The sequence below is a fragment of the Scophthalmus maximus genome, chromosome 20 (assembly GCF_022379125.1).
Source record: "Scophthalmus maximus strain ysfricsl-2021 chromosome 20, ASM2237912v1, whole genome shotgun sequence".
Taxonomy (NCBI): Eukaryota; Metazoa; Chordata; class Actinopteri; order Pleuronectiformes; family Scophthalmidae; genus Scophthalmus; species Scophthalmus maximus.
In genome coordinates this window covers 2,455,792-2,471,457 of record NC_061534.1, presented here as the reverse complement: position 1 = coordinate 2,471,457, position 15,666 = coordinate 2,455,792, and the positions used below count along the sequence as shown (strand labels likewise).

Below are 15,666 nucleotides of genomic sequence, written 5' to 3'. Positions count from 1 at the left end.
CATTGAGCAGAAAAACTACTTCCTTTAAAATTCAGTAGTTCATTGACATTTTTTTTTAACAACAAATAGAGAAGTTGCTTTTGGACGCTGAAACTGCTTCTTGTGTTGAAATCCCACAAAAAAATCTGTCAAGAAGTTGCTTTAAAGAGGCAACAGACAACTTTCGTGCCCCCCTAGTGGTTCCAGATGTAATATACATTTCCTTTGGAAATATCTGGTCTACCTTCCCACTAACTCATTTTCAGATCAGGCTGAGCTGTAAATCTGAACTCAGCAGTAGCCAAAGAAAAGACCAACAGAAAGTCGCTTGGAATAACCGCCTCACTTTTATTTTCAGCGATGAGCATTAATCTAATGCATATAAATGTGAAAGACAAACACAGTTGAACAAAACTCTCCGTCGCTACGGTGCAGAAGAGAGAAATGCCGACTATGACGCAACTGATATGTTTTTTTTTTAAAACTCCGTTGGAAACAGAACTACATGAAAAGTTTTTCTACCCAAATTCACTCCTACAAGTTCTGAATTAAACGTAGGAGTCGGGGAGTCGACGGCGACGCGCTTTGAGTCGCGTGATTTGTGCAAATAAAAAAAGAACATGCATCCTACGCAGCTGCTTCCCTCTCCCCCTGCTACTCGATCTCATTGGACGTTCCCACGGTGGCATGGATCTCCGCTTCTGCTGGGGAATGAAACAAATCAGGAAACTTTTAAAATCACTTCTTGCGCCTGTTTTTTTTTCTTCGTAGGACGTTAAATCCTTTGCAGCGTATCAAATATGGGTTCCTTTTTACCTGGGCACGGTCCACCTTCCAAGACAATGTCATCGATGGCGATGTCACTCCTCACCGATGAGCCCCTGGTCGCTTCAAACACGAGCTGGGACGAGACAAAAGAAACAATAATACGAATATTGTAGATATTTTACGGGACACAGAAGCTGTGAAGTGAGACGGTTAAAGAGAGAGAAGCAACAGCATCTCTACTTATTCATCCTACAGATTCACAAGAGGAAAATTCTTTAAATAGTTGTGCGTAATCCACCCTATTAATAAATCTTTTAAAACCCTTTTCAGAATGAGTCCAATTTTTCTTCACGGAAGACTTCTTCTCCTTTTCTTGGCTCCAAGTTCATCGTGTCTCATCTCATCCAGGAAAAAATTGTCCAACACAGTCAGAGAGACTTTCTATTTGTCTATAAACTCCAACTTATTTTCCAGAAATAAACTTGTTTTAGTTTTGTATTTTATTCTATTTCTATCAGGGAGATTGTGTGACGGATCCGCAAAAGCACCCACGAAGCTCCTGTATCCTGAATTCTGAATGTCTAAAGTTATGGTTCCACCACGAAGAAAGTAACTAGATGATTCAAGAAGCAAAAAAACCCAAATATTATATACACATTTGCAGCTATAAATTTTACGAGGCATCGGTCCAGTCTGTGAACGTTAGTTCTGGAGTTTGTCTCTCGGTAAAAATATGATAATAAATAAATAATAAAGAACAAATGATAAAGAAAACAGCTGTGAGAGATTTCGTTCCCCCTCTTGCCTGATGCTGGCTGTCACACTGGTATTCCACTCTGGCCCTCAGCCAGGCGACGCTCTGCTCGCCGCCGCGTCGCCACAGCGGCACGTCCTCGCCGCCCTTGTCCAGGTGAACGGCGAGCTGGCCCGTGCCGGAGCCGTACATGTGGTAGAAGAAGCGCAGGCACTGCGGGCCCCGGGAGCCCCTCAGGGGGCGGGAGAGCAGCCGCACGCTCTGCCCGGGCAGCATGGGCGACGCCTCCAGGTGCAGGTAGTATCCTGTCGACGGGTGCAGTGAGTTAGTAAACTGAAATGGAACCTTTCTGAGCGCCGCTGGCGTGAAGCCTCACCGAGCCCCGTGGTGTGGTCCCCTCTGGGCCCCGTGTACGAGGTCGGGGTGGGCCCCCTCCTCCACTCCCAGTCGGCGGCGTCCGTCTGCTTGTCCTGGGCGTATCCACACAGGCCGGCTTCGAAGTCACAGTGTCCCGGCAGAGGAGACGACGACGACAGACCTGCGACAGGCGGAACGAAAGAGGATTTCTTTGACCGATGCGGAAGACACAACAATCAGGAGGACAGGAAGTCGTCGTCGTCGTGGTCGTCGTCGTTACCCGTTTCCGTCAGCTCACAGTCGCCGAGGCTCACGCTGATGTCGTCCAGCGCCACGGAGCCGCAGTCCCAGAAGCTGTGGCAGGTGCTGAGGAAAACCACCTGAGCGGCGAAAAAAGAAGCGAGCGGACGTGAGATGCACCCCAACATCATTTCTTTCTTCAAACAGCGAGATTTTATTTTGCACGGGGACGTTAATCGTTTACAGATCGGAGCCACAAACACTCCGGTTGTGGTCGTCTCTTCCTGCTCACATGGTTTGTGTGAGGAAGGAGCGAGGTCATCGATCAAATGCTCAGCGCCACTTAATTCTCATCACGCAGAAGAGGAACACATGAGGATGAGGCCATGTGTCCTCTGACGTCAGCTGCTTTAGTTCAGAGAGCAAAAGATTCAAACATCAGAGAGATAAGTTTTAAATGGATTTCTTTTGCTAATTGTTGTTGTTTTTTTTTGCTTCATTCTTTCTTCCGTTCGTTTGTTCCCTAATCAATTCCTCACGTCCTTCCGTCATTCCTTGTTTCTCGTTTTCTCTCCATCTGTTTCTCCTCTTCTCCCTTCCTCCCTCATCCTTCCTCCTTGTCCTTTCCTTCACACCCGTTCACTCTGCTCTGAGGATCCTCCCTCGCCGTCATTCCTTCTGAACCCTTTTTATTTCCCACTTCCCCTCCCCTCTGACCTTGGCAGGCTGCGACGTTTGGAAGGTGACGTCCGTCGCGATCCAGATCCCTCTGGACTTCTCCCCCTGAGTCCAGATCTTCTCCTGGCTGCCGCTCTGCCGCTGCAGAAACACAGCCAGGGCCTGGTCCGTCTGGTTGAAACCTGCAGAGTTATTTTCTGGTCGGTGAGTCAGTAAAAATAAATCACGAGGAAAACTGATTCACGTACAGACCCCAACGGCACCGCCACATGGACGTCTAGGCAAAAATATCCTGCAGTTCTGAGGAGGAGCTGTGGGGGTTTCGCCGGCCGCTCACCCCTCAGAGAGAAGTAGAACCTCAGGCAGAACTTCGTGCTCCCGGGCAGAGTTGGGCCGACGAGGCGGCTGACGTAGCCGGAGCGTGGGCTCAGGCGGGAGTGAGCCAGCACGAAGGATCCTGGAAGAAGAAGAATTTCAGCTCCGCGGAATCTGCTCTGCCACGAACGCTCCCGTCGCCACTCGCACCTGGTACTGATCTGCCCTTCAACAGTTCTCGCTGGTTTTGCTTTATCCCCAAATTGTCATTTCAGTGGTTTCACTGGGTTTAAAGCTGCTTGCGTCATTGTTTTGTTTTACAAAAGGGCATAAAAAAAAAATCAAAACAAGATCAAAATATCAGACAACAACATCAATTATCTTTTCTTTATCTTTCGTCCTCTGCTGTCGGGTCTCTATGGCAACCAACTCCTAACAAAAACATCTGGCACAACCCGTTGACATTGTTTTTCACGTTGTCATACGAAAACTATTTCTAAAAACTACTACTAAAAATGGAGGAATCTCCATCTGTCTGAAATAAAATCCTGCCTCAGAAACTCCGCTGACGCAATAAACCTGAATCAGCTCCAAATCGGAGTGTCTTCATTCTGGAAATTGTTTTTAATGTTTTACATATTTACAAAAGAAAATAGATAGATAGATATATAGATGGATGGATGGATGGATGGATAGATAGATAGATAGATAGATAGATAGATAGATAGATAGATAGATAGATAGATAGATAGATAGATAGATAGATAGATAGATAGATAGATAGATAGATAGATAGATAGATAGATAGATAGATAGATATATGGATGGATGGGTGGGTGGGTGGATGGATGGATGGATGGATGGATGGATGGATGGATGGATGGATGGATAGATAGATAGATAGATAGATAGATAGATAGATAGATAGATAGATAGATAGATAGATAGGTGGGTGGGTGGGTTGGGTTGATGGGATGGATGGATGGGTGGGTTGGGTGGATGGATAGATGGATAGATGGATAGATGGATGGATAGATAGATAGATAGATAGATAGATAGATAGGTGGGTGGGTGGGTTGGGTTGATGGGATGGATGGATGGGTGGGTTGGGTGGATGGATAGATGGATAGATGGATAGATGGATGGATAGATGGATGGATAGATAGATAGATAGATTCCCACCTGCCCCGGTGGTGTGGTCTCCGTTCCTGAAGATGTTGGGCTTCACGGACACTCTCCTCCACGACGAGCCCGTCACCTGGTCCTGGGTGTAGCGGCAGAAGCCTGATTCAAAATCACAGCTGGCGATGGAGGGGTCGAAGGTCGGCTCTGCGGAGGAGCAACATGCGTATGGAATCAGCGAATCATTTTTGTGTGTCTTCACTGGCATCTTCATATTTTAAAGAATTTTGGATTTCGTATTGTGTTTTTGACCTGCAGCAAGATCTACAACGTGGAACAAGATTCACATTTGGCTATTAATATTTAGGGACCCCCCTGACCTTTCGTCTTGCTGCTACATGCACAGCTGGGACATTTACGGTGCACGTTCCAAACCTTTGGTTTGACCCTTTGCTGCCCACAAGGACAAACTATCGCTCCTTCAGGCTGCTAGAGGAATTTTAAGCTTTCACTTCTTGTAAAATCTGATCTTGTCTAATGCTTTTGTTTGTTCATCCTCTTCAATTTGAAAATGTCGATAATTTGGTGTATTTCACTTAGAAACCACTACAGATAAATACAACTGTTTTAATGTTGGTAATGAAACAGGTCTCTATGGAACAACAGCGGCTCCAGCTCACCAGTGTCTGTGCTGCAAAACTCCGGAGAAAAGGAAATGTCATCAACGGCGACTCGTCCGCCTCTTTGACTGTTAAACGCCACTTCAAAGACCACCTACACAGACGGACGGACATAATGGAGACAGACGCTCGTAAAAGAAAGAAAGAAAGGAAGAAAGACACACGCAGTCAAGTGAACAGACGCAGAAATACACAGATGTCAAATGTAAGTAACTTTACGACCAGCGGCGACAGCAGAGTCTGTGTGTGGCAAAATGTGGTCAAACACACACAAATGTTTCTGTCATCAGGTCAGTCAAATTATCTAAAGGGTTGATTATGATGATTCTAAATTTCCCCGTTGGGGGACGAATGAAGGAATATCTTATCTTTGTTGACATTATCCACCGGTCATACCAGATTTACATCCTGACCTGTACGGGGTACGGTGCCTTCAGGTCCGCCTGCACCGGGATCCACTCTCCGAGCGTCCAGTCGCTCTGGTTCTCGGAGCCGGCCCTCCACAGCTCCTGGTACTGGCCCAGGCGGTCGCGAGCGAAAACGGAGAAGAGGTTCCCCCGCTCCTCGCTCCGCTGGTACTGGAAGCTCAGGCAGCCGGACATCGGCACCGTCGTCATGGCCGACACCAGCTTGGCCACCTCCTTGAAGGTCTTGGCGTAGATGGAGTCCACGTACATGAAGTGACCTGAGGGCGGGGGGGGGGGGGGTTTGGTTTGGAGAGTCAGGTGGTGGAGTACATGCAGATGTGTAGATAAATAAATAATGAATGTCTGGGTTACATATTACCATTGCTTTAACAGCATTCACATGACTTTATCAGTCTGAAGCAAGTCCTCACATGTTCATATCATTGAAATGTTGGAGACCAAAAGACAGGTCTTTGCAGGAGGCCTGTTGACTTGTTGAATCAATTTTAACCTCCGACCATTTACTATAATATATTGGTTTGATAATCTTGTCTAAAATAATTACTTTTTGTTTGCTTTTTGTACATCTTTATATATCTGATATGTATATATCATATGTATATTGAAATCCTGGCAGCATTTTACACAATACGTTTAATTTGCCTCCATTAAGGTTTTATTTGAATATACCTATAGGTGGCGCCAGTGGGTACAGGACAAGGTTACAACATCCTCTAAGCTCAAGAATTAAAAGATTAGGCGGAGGGTGATTTCAATTTTTATTATGTCGCCAAATCCTTTGGAGGGAAAAAAGATCAAACCAAGAAATGAATTGATCCAAATTAAAAGTATTCACTCCCTCATATAAAGTCTCTTTTCCCATATTCTATATCCATCATTTTAATCCTCTGCTGAAAAAATGGACCCCAACAAATTCATGACCTCCTGCTTTTTGAGTGAATTTAGCTAAAAAGGAAATTATTAAGTTTTCCATAAAAATCAAGCTATAACTATGTGATCCACAATTTACAGTCTTAAGCGGGAACAAATATATTAAATATATAAATATTTGGGGTTGAGTGCCACAGTGTTGATAGAAAAACTAACACCATGCCTATATTTTAAGACAAATGATGGGAAACTATGACAGATATTCACAGAATCATTTTTGAGTCACTGGTTAAAAAACCCATTTGTATGAATACAGAATAGTGTAAATCTTGCTCACCAGTCCTGTTGTTGAACGTGTGGTCATCGAGCATGCCGTTGTGAAGGAGCTGGACGCTGCCACCTCCAACGTACCAGTTCACATTGGCGTTCCACTGGTTACTGTACCCACACAAGTGGGACTCCTCATAGTCGCACTCTGGAGGCAGGAAGGAAAAATCAGAGAAAGAGAAATCAGCAACAGACAACTGCGGGTGTGGATGCCAAACTCTCTCATGAGGTTGTAACCATGTGTGTCTGGGTGTGATTTTAAGGCAAACTGAGCACAGATGGTCCTTGTCCAGCCACTAAGACACGTGAGGAGATTGTATAGCGTGAATAAGTCACCAACCCAGGCAGTATCCGGGGCTGATGTGGATCTCAAAGATGGCCACGCTGCTCCCAGCGCCCCGTCCCGGTTTCCCTTCGACGACGACCTAATCAACGAGACCAGTTCAGTGACACCCAGTGAGGATACGTGACGAATGACATCATAGAGACGGCGAGCTGAAGTGTGGAAGGTCAGGGAGAGTGCGCGCATGGAAAACAGAGAAATCAAATTTACTTCCAAAGCTCTTGTTTGAGGAACAGACGGAGAAGAAAACACACTTGTTATAAACACGAGGTCAGGGGCTTGTGCATGGAAGTGCATGTGTCAATGATCAAGCCCAATCTCAGATTGAACTCACTGCAGCCAAGGGCCACAGATATAAACCACTTGTTTGGCAAAGAGCAATATACAGGAGACACTGACCAACATTCGTTCAGTTCCCTTGCACCTTATTTTGGTCTCCACCAACTCCCGAGCTAAGTGTCTAGCTATCCAATATTCCTTTTTCTTCTGCAACCAACGCCGGTCGCTAACTTTGTGTGCGGTTTTGTGCTGGGCAGCGAGAGAGGAGTGGGGTTAACAGGAAACAGGCTTGATGAGAGCACTTTTTAAAGTAAGTGTGTTGTAAAACCAAAAAGTTTGGAAAGTTCACCAAAAATGCTGGACTATATTCTCTCACTGGATAATAATATGAATGTAGTTTTGACCAAAACAAAAGCCTAATCATAAATTCTGTGAAATTTGAAAAATAGAGAATGACTACAGTCATTTTTGGGGGAGGTTGTGGTCTGTGAGGATAAGAACCGAGTTTGTGTTGAGAGAGCGTGGACGTCAGAACCTTTTAGTGTTAAATGTAAACCTCTGCTATACAATTGAAATGTTTTTCCACCTTGGTCCTGGAGTGAAATATGTTTATGCGCGGAGGGGGCCCCTCACATAGCACAGGGCCGGCTGACTATAATGTAGAGGTCGCGACCCTGTCAGAGTCAGCGCTGCCTCTGCATATAATATAAACATGCGCTGTACTATTCCCACCCAGTGTTTGGATAATGTGTGTCGGTGAAGGTGTGTGTGTGTGTTTCATAATGGCCTCAACGTGGGCCTGCATGTTTAATCTCAACCTATATCTGTCTTTCTTTTAACAGCAGCATGAAATGTTGTCTTATGCACCTCTGTTGTTGGTTTTTAGGGTCATGGGTGCATCTTTCATTCTGTTATGTAAATAGTAGATCATCTTCTTTTTTTACCATGACCATACTAATTTACAAAAGTGTCCAGCTCCAGACCTCCCCACAGTTTATTAATTTCAACTTGCTTTGGACCTTTCCTTAACTTAATTTCGAAAACATTCTTATCTCCTTGAAATATTATGAATATTCTAGATATTGTACGGCTTTGTCTCTGGTAAAATGCCCTGTGTTACTGTCATAACATTAGGTCTCTTTCTCAAAATATTCCTCTCTAAATCTCTTATTTTATGTTTTCTAACAAGTGAATCTTGCACTCCATCATGTATAATATTGGATTCATCATTTTTTGCATGATTCGTAACAATTTAAGTACGTTTTCAATTATGATATCTAAAAAAATGAACAGCTGGACCCACACAAAACTAAGATGAGGAATGTTATGTAATGTATTTGGACTCCTGCCCTTTTCCGGCCGACATCAAACCAACCATTTCCAACTGCACACTATTAGAATCAAAGTCTAACTGACACTTAAAAATGAAATTTAATGAGAACATTCCCCTCAGAGGAGAGTGAATGACCTTTTCTTCAGCACTTTCATCAGCACAAACACTGCTTCTTTCTTTTATAGCTCCACTGATGAGGCTGTAAAAATAGTCAAACTGAAATTCTGCTCTTTTATTTCATCCAACACTTTTAAATGATTGAAAACAACCTGCAGGGACCATTAGAGGAGCGTTGGCCTTGTTCATACATCTTAAGATTAGACTCCAGTGTTTTACCCTGTACGGCTCAGTGTTGTTGTGCAGGTCCATGCTTGCGATGACCCAGCTGTCGGAGGGGTCCCGGCTGCTCCACAGTGGCCTGTCGAAGCTCTTTCCCTCGGTGCGCTGCAGGACCTCCAGACTCCCCGACCCCGTGATCTGGTAGACGAGCCTCAGGCAGCTCCACTCGCCCTGCTCCAGCGCCGGACTCAGCAGGACCCCCGTGACCTCTCTCTGCGGTCCGTCGCCCGCGCCTAGGTCGGCGTCCTGCTCGTCGTTCTCGACCGCGTCCACCGCGACAAAGTGACCTGAGACAATGAACATTGGGGACAGAAAAGAAAGGTGGGACAAATAAGGAATATAAATATGTTTAATTGTTATTGTTGTTTCTATTGGAACCTATTTCTGAAAGAAGACACACAACTTTACAGAATGTCACGGAATCCTTTTTACATCGGGCTGCACAATGTGACTGCAGCTTTCACCCTGACATCAACTCTTAAAGCTTCTTTTCTGCTCCAGGCCGCTCCCAGCTCGCCTCACTGATCTGCAATTTATTACTTCTCCCTGTAGAATTCACCCGCTGCCCCCGGGGCTCCGATATCCTGACAAACACACATGTATTGTTGTGTATTCGCACACACACACACACACACACACACACACACACACACACACACACACACACACACACACACACACACACACACACACACACACACACACACACACACACACACACACACACACACACACACACACACACACACACACACACACACACACACACACACACACGAGGGCTGAGCTCAGATGAAAAGGTTTTGTTCTTCTCAACGTTTGTTTCTGTTGTTCATGAAATGAAATTCAAACCTATGCGATCATCATTTTAACTCACATGCAAACATACTTCCTCAGTTCAAGTAAGGTATATGCCTTATTTGGATTCGGACAAGTAAAAAGTACATGTACGCCAAGTACCCCTAACCCTAAGTACAAATGTATATGACATAACTTCACTTCTGGAGCTTTGACTGTGCTGCGCCGAGCAGAAGAAAAGGGAAAAGGAGGAGAAAGAAAATGAGCAAGAACTGACCACATCATAGACGCACCAACTACCCTGACCTTTACAACAAGCCGGCGGCTATAGCAACAAGCAGTGGAAACAGGAAAAGAGAAAGTTGACGTTTCCCCGGAGCAGAGACAGACAGCGAGACATGCTGCAACGGTTTGGAGCGCAGCACTGTGGGGAAAAAAAGAAAAAGTCTAAATGAGAAGTTTTTCCGAACAGCGTCTGGCTCCAGATGCAACAGTTACGGGACCAGCGGGACAGTGACATGTGAGGAGGAGGTCCATCAACGAAGTGATTGGTCCACACTCATCAAATTTATTCAATGTCAAAGTGGAAGGAAGATTTGACAATTTTCTTTGGTAGATGTTGTGAATATGATCCTTTAAATAAAATACAGAATAAGTAGTATATATGATTATAATGGCTCAATTTAATAGAAACGGAGATTTGTGTTTATTTCTCACATTCACGTTTATTTATTTGCTTGAACAATCTCAACGTATCCTCATGCTTCTTGTCTTTATGCTAAGCTAGGTCAATGCTGACAACATCTCTGCAGTAAACAAGTTTGAAAATAGTTCGAATTTTGGTTTTTAGTTCAGACAGTTTATCTTGAATATGTCCTGGCTGCCTGATTCTTTAGCGGCAGCCAGGCCAGCTTTGGGCCAGTGTCGGCACCTGGAATCGGACCAGTACTTGAACCAGTTCTGGTGCATCAGTCCCTGTGAGTCGAGCATAACAGGCCTTCTAAATTTTCGGTTTGTTACATTTCGGGTAAGGTTTTGTAACATCAACATAACCTCCACCTCTTAAAATAGGCCCCATTACATGTCACATGTGATGCGATATGATCCGGCTGCCGGTGCAACAAGGGACCGGCAATCAGACCCTCCTCCATAATTGCTGCAAGGACTTTGCTCTCCACAAAAGACTCTGTGTGTGCACAGATGCAGCGAATGTTAGAGACGTTGTGTAGTTTCTGCAACGGGGCAATCACTCGCATTGATTAAGTAACGTAAAAATGATCTTATCTGCATTCAAGCATTGGCTTTGATCACCTCACGTAAGCAGAGAGTGACATAACTCCGATGTGGGCGTGTGCAGCACTCATCCGCATCAGCTGCAGTACCAGCCCGGGGAGAATACCTAAATGTGTTATTTCACTGACTCCAGATGTTCCCGGCTGAGACGCTGGAGTCAATGTGCACCAGATGGGCCGTGCGCCTCAGCGGTAGGGGCCACAATCGGCAACCCGGAGGAACCTGTAACTGCTTCCAAATGACCCATGATGATGATTACGAGCCTCTAAACTAGGAAAGTTTTTTTTAAAGATACAAGTGTGAGATCTATGAAAGTCTTCCAGTACCATCTTTGTGCAGGGTCCAGCTGGTGAAGTCTGCATCGTACGTGTATTCGCAGGTGTCGGATTCAAAGTTGCAGGAGCCCGGCAGCAGCTGCTTGTGGGCTTGGATGGCGGCTTTAAGAGAGAAAAGGGACATCGGAGAAGAGGGAATGGTAAGTATGAATCATTGCAACTGGCAGTTAACAGGAACATGCCCTCATGCACCAGCACTGGCATCACCATCAAAATGTACTCACCAGCAAAAGTCAAGAGATACAGTTGAAGCAGCATTGCAGCTTTCTGTGGGGGAGTTATTCAACTCTTGGAGGAACTAAGCAAAAAGCAAAAAGGAAGCTCTTCTTGCATCCGCAGTTGTAAAAAACTAAGAAGTTTTTGTCTTTGAAGACTTTCAGCCTGAGTGTGTCGCCTGAGTGTCTCTCCAGCTCACAGACTGGCAGCACACTGCAGGGAAATGTGTGTGTTTGTGTGTGTGTGTGTGTGTGTGTGTCTGGACGACAGCGCAGGGAGGAGGAGAATGAGAGGGAGGGAGGGAGGGAGAGAAGGATGGAGGAGGAGGAGGAAAAAGAAGGTGAGTGATGAGGTGGTGCGAGGGAGGGTGAGGGTAAAGGAGAGGAGAACAGAGTGATACAAAAGAGACAGTAAGGAAAGTGAGAAAGAGTAAAAGCAGGAAAGAAACAACAGCATGATCGTTCGGCCAAACACTTTATGTTCGTGCAATAATCTCAAAGGCGGAGGGAGCGCGGTGTTGTTGCCATGGCTCCAAAGAAATCTTATGAAGGAGGTTGGTGATGGGACGAGTCTGACTTTGAGGATGGAGAACACAGTTTACTTCCTGTGTTCCTGTCTACCAACAGAAAACTTTGGTTTCTTTGAAGGAGACATATTATGCTTTTTCAGTTTTCTATGTAGTTTTTTTGTGTAATAGTGTTCATGAAATAGTTCATGAACACTATTTCTGAAGCTCCTGAAAAAGGCTCGTCGGTATAGTCCGGACGATGCTTCCGTAACATCGTTCCTGATATCATGAACGATGTTACGGACGGAATTGCATAAAGCATGTCTTGCCGCTAGTCTGACACGCCCCCCAACAAAGCCGAGTAAAAGCGAAAGCGAGAGAACTTCCGTAACGCGCAGGAAGCGGTTGACCAATCACGTGGAGTGGAGTGGAGCCAGCTGGCCAATCGGGGCAGACTGGGCTTCATTGGGAGGGAGGGGCCTTACATGTTGTATATTGAATGTCGGCTTCACTTCACAAGGAGAGGCCTGAATATACAAATGATCTAAACTGTGTTTTACAAACCGATAGAGAATCAAAACAATTTGCAATCATCTCAAATATTTGTACTTGGCTTTAAGCTTTCGACAGCTTTCAGGCGTTGTGGACATTAATCATTTTCACCTAACAAATGTCTGCAGACTTCTTAAATGTAAATGAGCCGTTTGGAAATTTAAAAGCCACCGTGACAAGAGGCAAGAGCTTCAAAGACTAATCGGACAGATGACTCGGAAATGTGAGTCGCATTTGGGAACTGGGCCGGTTCACTCTCGAATGCAAAAAAACAAAAACAAGAACACCCTCACTTGAGTGACACTGCGAAAGAGGAATGACTATGAGAGGTAGAGGAGAACAACATATGGGAGATTAGACTTTGCAGTAACTTTCCAAAGGAGCACACTCATCCACATTTGTGATCCATCTGTCAGGCTGGCATTTCCCTGCCTCTCTCTTTCTCCCCCTGTCTTCAGGCGTCTTGTACATCCTCATACTTTCCTCAATCCCTTTGTTACACTCTGTACATTTTCAAAAACCAGATGGGCCGGTGAGTTTCTCTCAATTAGTCAACTTCACTGCAGCCACCGATGCTCTTTCGTGTTGCCAACAATGAATATCATCCTCATAAATCATCTGTCATCTGTTTAATTTCCTGGTTATGCAGAGCTTCAATAAATACCCAGGCCAGGGGTACGAGAAGGTGTCATGCAGAAGTTATTGTTTGCATGACGTCACACAGTTATGACATGTTCTCCTCAGTATGTGACTTGTTGCCGGCCAGAGGACTCGACCGGTTACGTCCCCTTCCCCTCTGGTCCTCCTCCCTTCCTCTGGGACCACACCAAGACCACCGGCTCAGCCCAAGAACTGAACAAGCAACTTAGAATAGCTGTTATCATATTTCTTCTTTTCTATAGAAATATCTGATTGCAACATTAATCTCAATTTAATCGTCAAACACTTGGGGTGGGAGTGACCTTTTAGTGATTTAATACAATATTGTCATTCATGTGATTTCTCTGTAGAGGATAACGTGGACCGACATATGTTTTTTTTCCAGAACAAATTTGTCTCAAATACATTTGAGCTTTTACTCTGGTGAGAGCATGAGACACAGTTTATAACAGTGATCTCTTTGTCAAGTAATTTTCTCTTACACAAATCAGTTACAATGGGGACCCAACTAGATCAATCCAAAAAAATATATCTCAATGATACAATACAAATGTGTAATATATAGCCATGAAACTGTGAAATAATTCAGTAAGTAAAATATTAAAACCATCCTGCCACCAATCCCCTTCCATCCTGCTGCAGAGCGCCACCTGCAGGCCATCTTTCAATTGGGCGGGCGAACATGGATCCTCTGATGAACATGTTGGAACCTGCCGTGCGCTTTGCAATCGAGGCCACTGGTTTTTTTTTGCGTGATATGAACTTAAGTGTGCAAAGGAAAAAATTATGAAACATTTATGTGTGTTAATTCCAGTAATGGGTTCGGTCTGTGCTTGCTGCATGCCGTACAACTGCTGTCAGAATATGTACAGTATACCTTCATGCATGTATGCAGAGAGAGAGAGAGAGAGAGAGAGAGAGAGAGAGAGAGAGAGAGAGAGGGGGCCAGAAATTATTGATGTCTACTCTGTAAATAGAACAGCAGAGAACTGGACCCAGAGTATGAAATATAGGTTGTGTGACATGAGTTGACTTCAGCAGCAGAGTGATAGATGATCTTACCCTCAGATACACTCTTGATGTTCTGCACTCTATAAATTTTGGAGCTTTTCGATTGGCTCAATGTCAAAAGTGTCACATTGCGCCTCCACGTTCGACCCAGACGTTTTACAGCCTGTACTCTACAGAACCGTGTCGGCTCTTTGTGTATATGATAAATAGATGTGTGTGGCTGCGGAGAGGGGCAATAACAAGACTGGATGCCATGGTTACTCCACACCATCTCCATCCTCCGTCACGTATTGTTGTCACGGTAACGGCTGCTCCAAGCAGGAGAGGGTGCACGTGACGTTATGTGAGGCTGAGTTACAGGCGCTCAACGACGTGTAGACACGAGTGTTATGGATCTGCTCTACCGGGCCTTGGGTGTCATCACAAAATTGCACAAATTAATTGTGCCAAATTTACAAGAAACTCAACTCTACAAATCATCACGCCCAAAAAGACATTTCTACACTTGAAGTTCACATCAAGATTTCTTTATTTATCTTAACACTATTTATTGGAGATGCTTATACAAATGCTTTTATTTCTACATGTTTAGATTATTGTGATTCTCTTTTGAGAACTTTCAAATCCTCCCTTCCCCACATAACCGTCCAAAACGCTGCTGCCAGGCTCTTGACTCAGTCCATCGGATGGTCACATATTACATTACTTTAAACCTTGCTGCGCTGGCTTCCTTTAAACTTTTTAGAGTTCAATTTGACCCGCACGGCAAAGGCCCCACAATATATCACGGACCTCTTGCGCACCCAAGCCGAGCTCTTAGGTCCTCTACCGAGGGCTTTACTAGGTGTACCTCTGACTTGTTTTAAGACTCGGGGGGGGGGATAGAGTTCAATTGTTGCTGATTTATGTTTGTTTTCAATATCTAAAAAAAATTTGGAGAGATATCAATTTGTTGGATGAATAATTACAGTAAAATCTTTGACAAGCTGCTTTTATTTGCCGAGAGAAGAAGAAGAAGAAGAAGAAGAAGAAGTCACTTCCGGTAGCCATCTTTGATTAGCAGGACTAATTTAGAGGCCACGAATGAGTTTTTAATTTGCTACGCAGGTGAAATAATATTAAAAATACGAGTCTTTGAGGTAGCTGATCATGTTCCTTAAAGATTGACAAGACTTTTTTTTACATTCATTTTCGGAAAAAAAGATGATCGTAACATTAGCTAGCTTATCGGGGCTAACCCGTTAGCTCCCCGTTAAGTGGATTAAACGTGACGCGACCGACAGTCAATTATCCATCTGTACCTCGTGCTGTGTACCTGCCTGGCTCTGTCAGGTGGCCCTCGGTCATTTAGGGCGGGGGCGGACAACAGCGACACCCCGGGAGACTGCGGTGGGAACATGGCCGCTGCCGGTGCCGCAGCAGGCGGTCGTGCGGAGCCACGGAGCAGCTGATGGAGTGGGTGGGACGCGAGGCTCCTCCAC

The 15,666-nt window shown here is 44.9% G+C and overlaps 1 protein-coding gene across 6 annotated transcripts; it reads right to left on the bottom strand.

Annotated features, from left to right (window-relative positions):
* Positions 1-303: 303 nt before the first annotated feature.
* LOC118285164 (MAM domain-containing protein 2) lies at positions 304-15,637 on the bottom strand. 6 transcript variants are annotated; one of them, XM_035608612.2, is made up of 16 exons: positions 15,487-15,505; positions 11,463-11,536; positions 11,230-11,340; positions 8,810-9,099; positions 6,859-6,943; positions 6,529-6,666; positions 5,307-5,578; positions 4,894-4,987; positions 4,274-4,420; positions 3,114-3,233; positions 2,816-2,958; positions 2,139-2,238; positions 1,878-2,039; positions 1,553-1,806; positions 796-880; positions 304-683 (listed from the first exon to the last, which is right to left on the bottom strand). In XM_035608612.2, exons 2-16 carry the CDS (start codon positions 11,494-11,496, stop codon positions 634-636), a joined length of 2,085 nt encoding a protein of 694 aa, XP_035464505.1. In that variant the 5' UTR covers positions 11,497-11,536; positions 15,487-15,505; the 3' UTR covers positions 304-633. The 6 variants fall into 6 exon arrangements, with proteins under 6 accessions (XP_035464505.1, XP_035464509.1, XP_035464502.1 ...); XM_035608616.2 differs by lacking the exon at positions 11,463-11,536 and having other exon boundaries at positions 15,505-15,637; XM_035608609.2 differs by lacking the exon at positions 11,463-11,536 and having other exon boundaries at positions 15,487-15,625.
* Between the last annotated feature and the right edge of the window lie 29 nt (positions 15,638-15,666).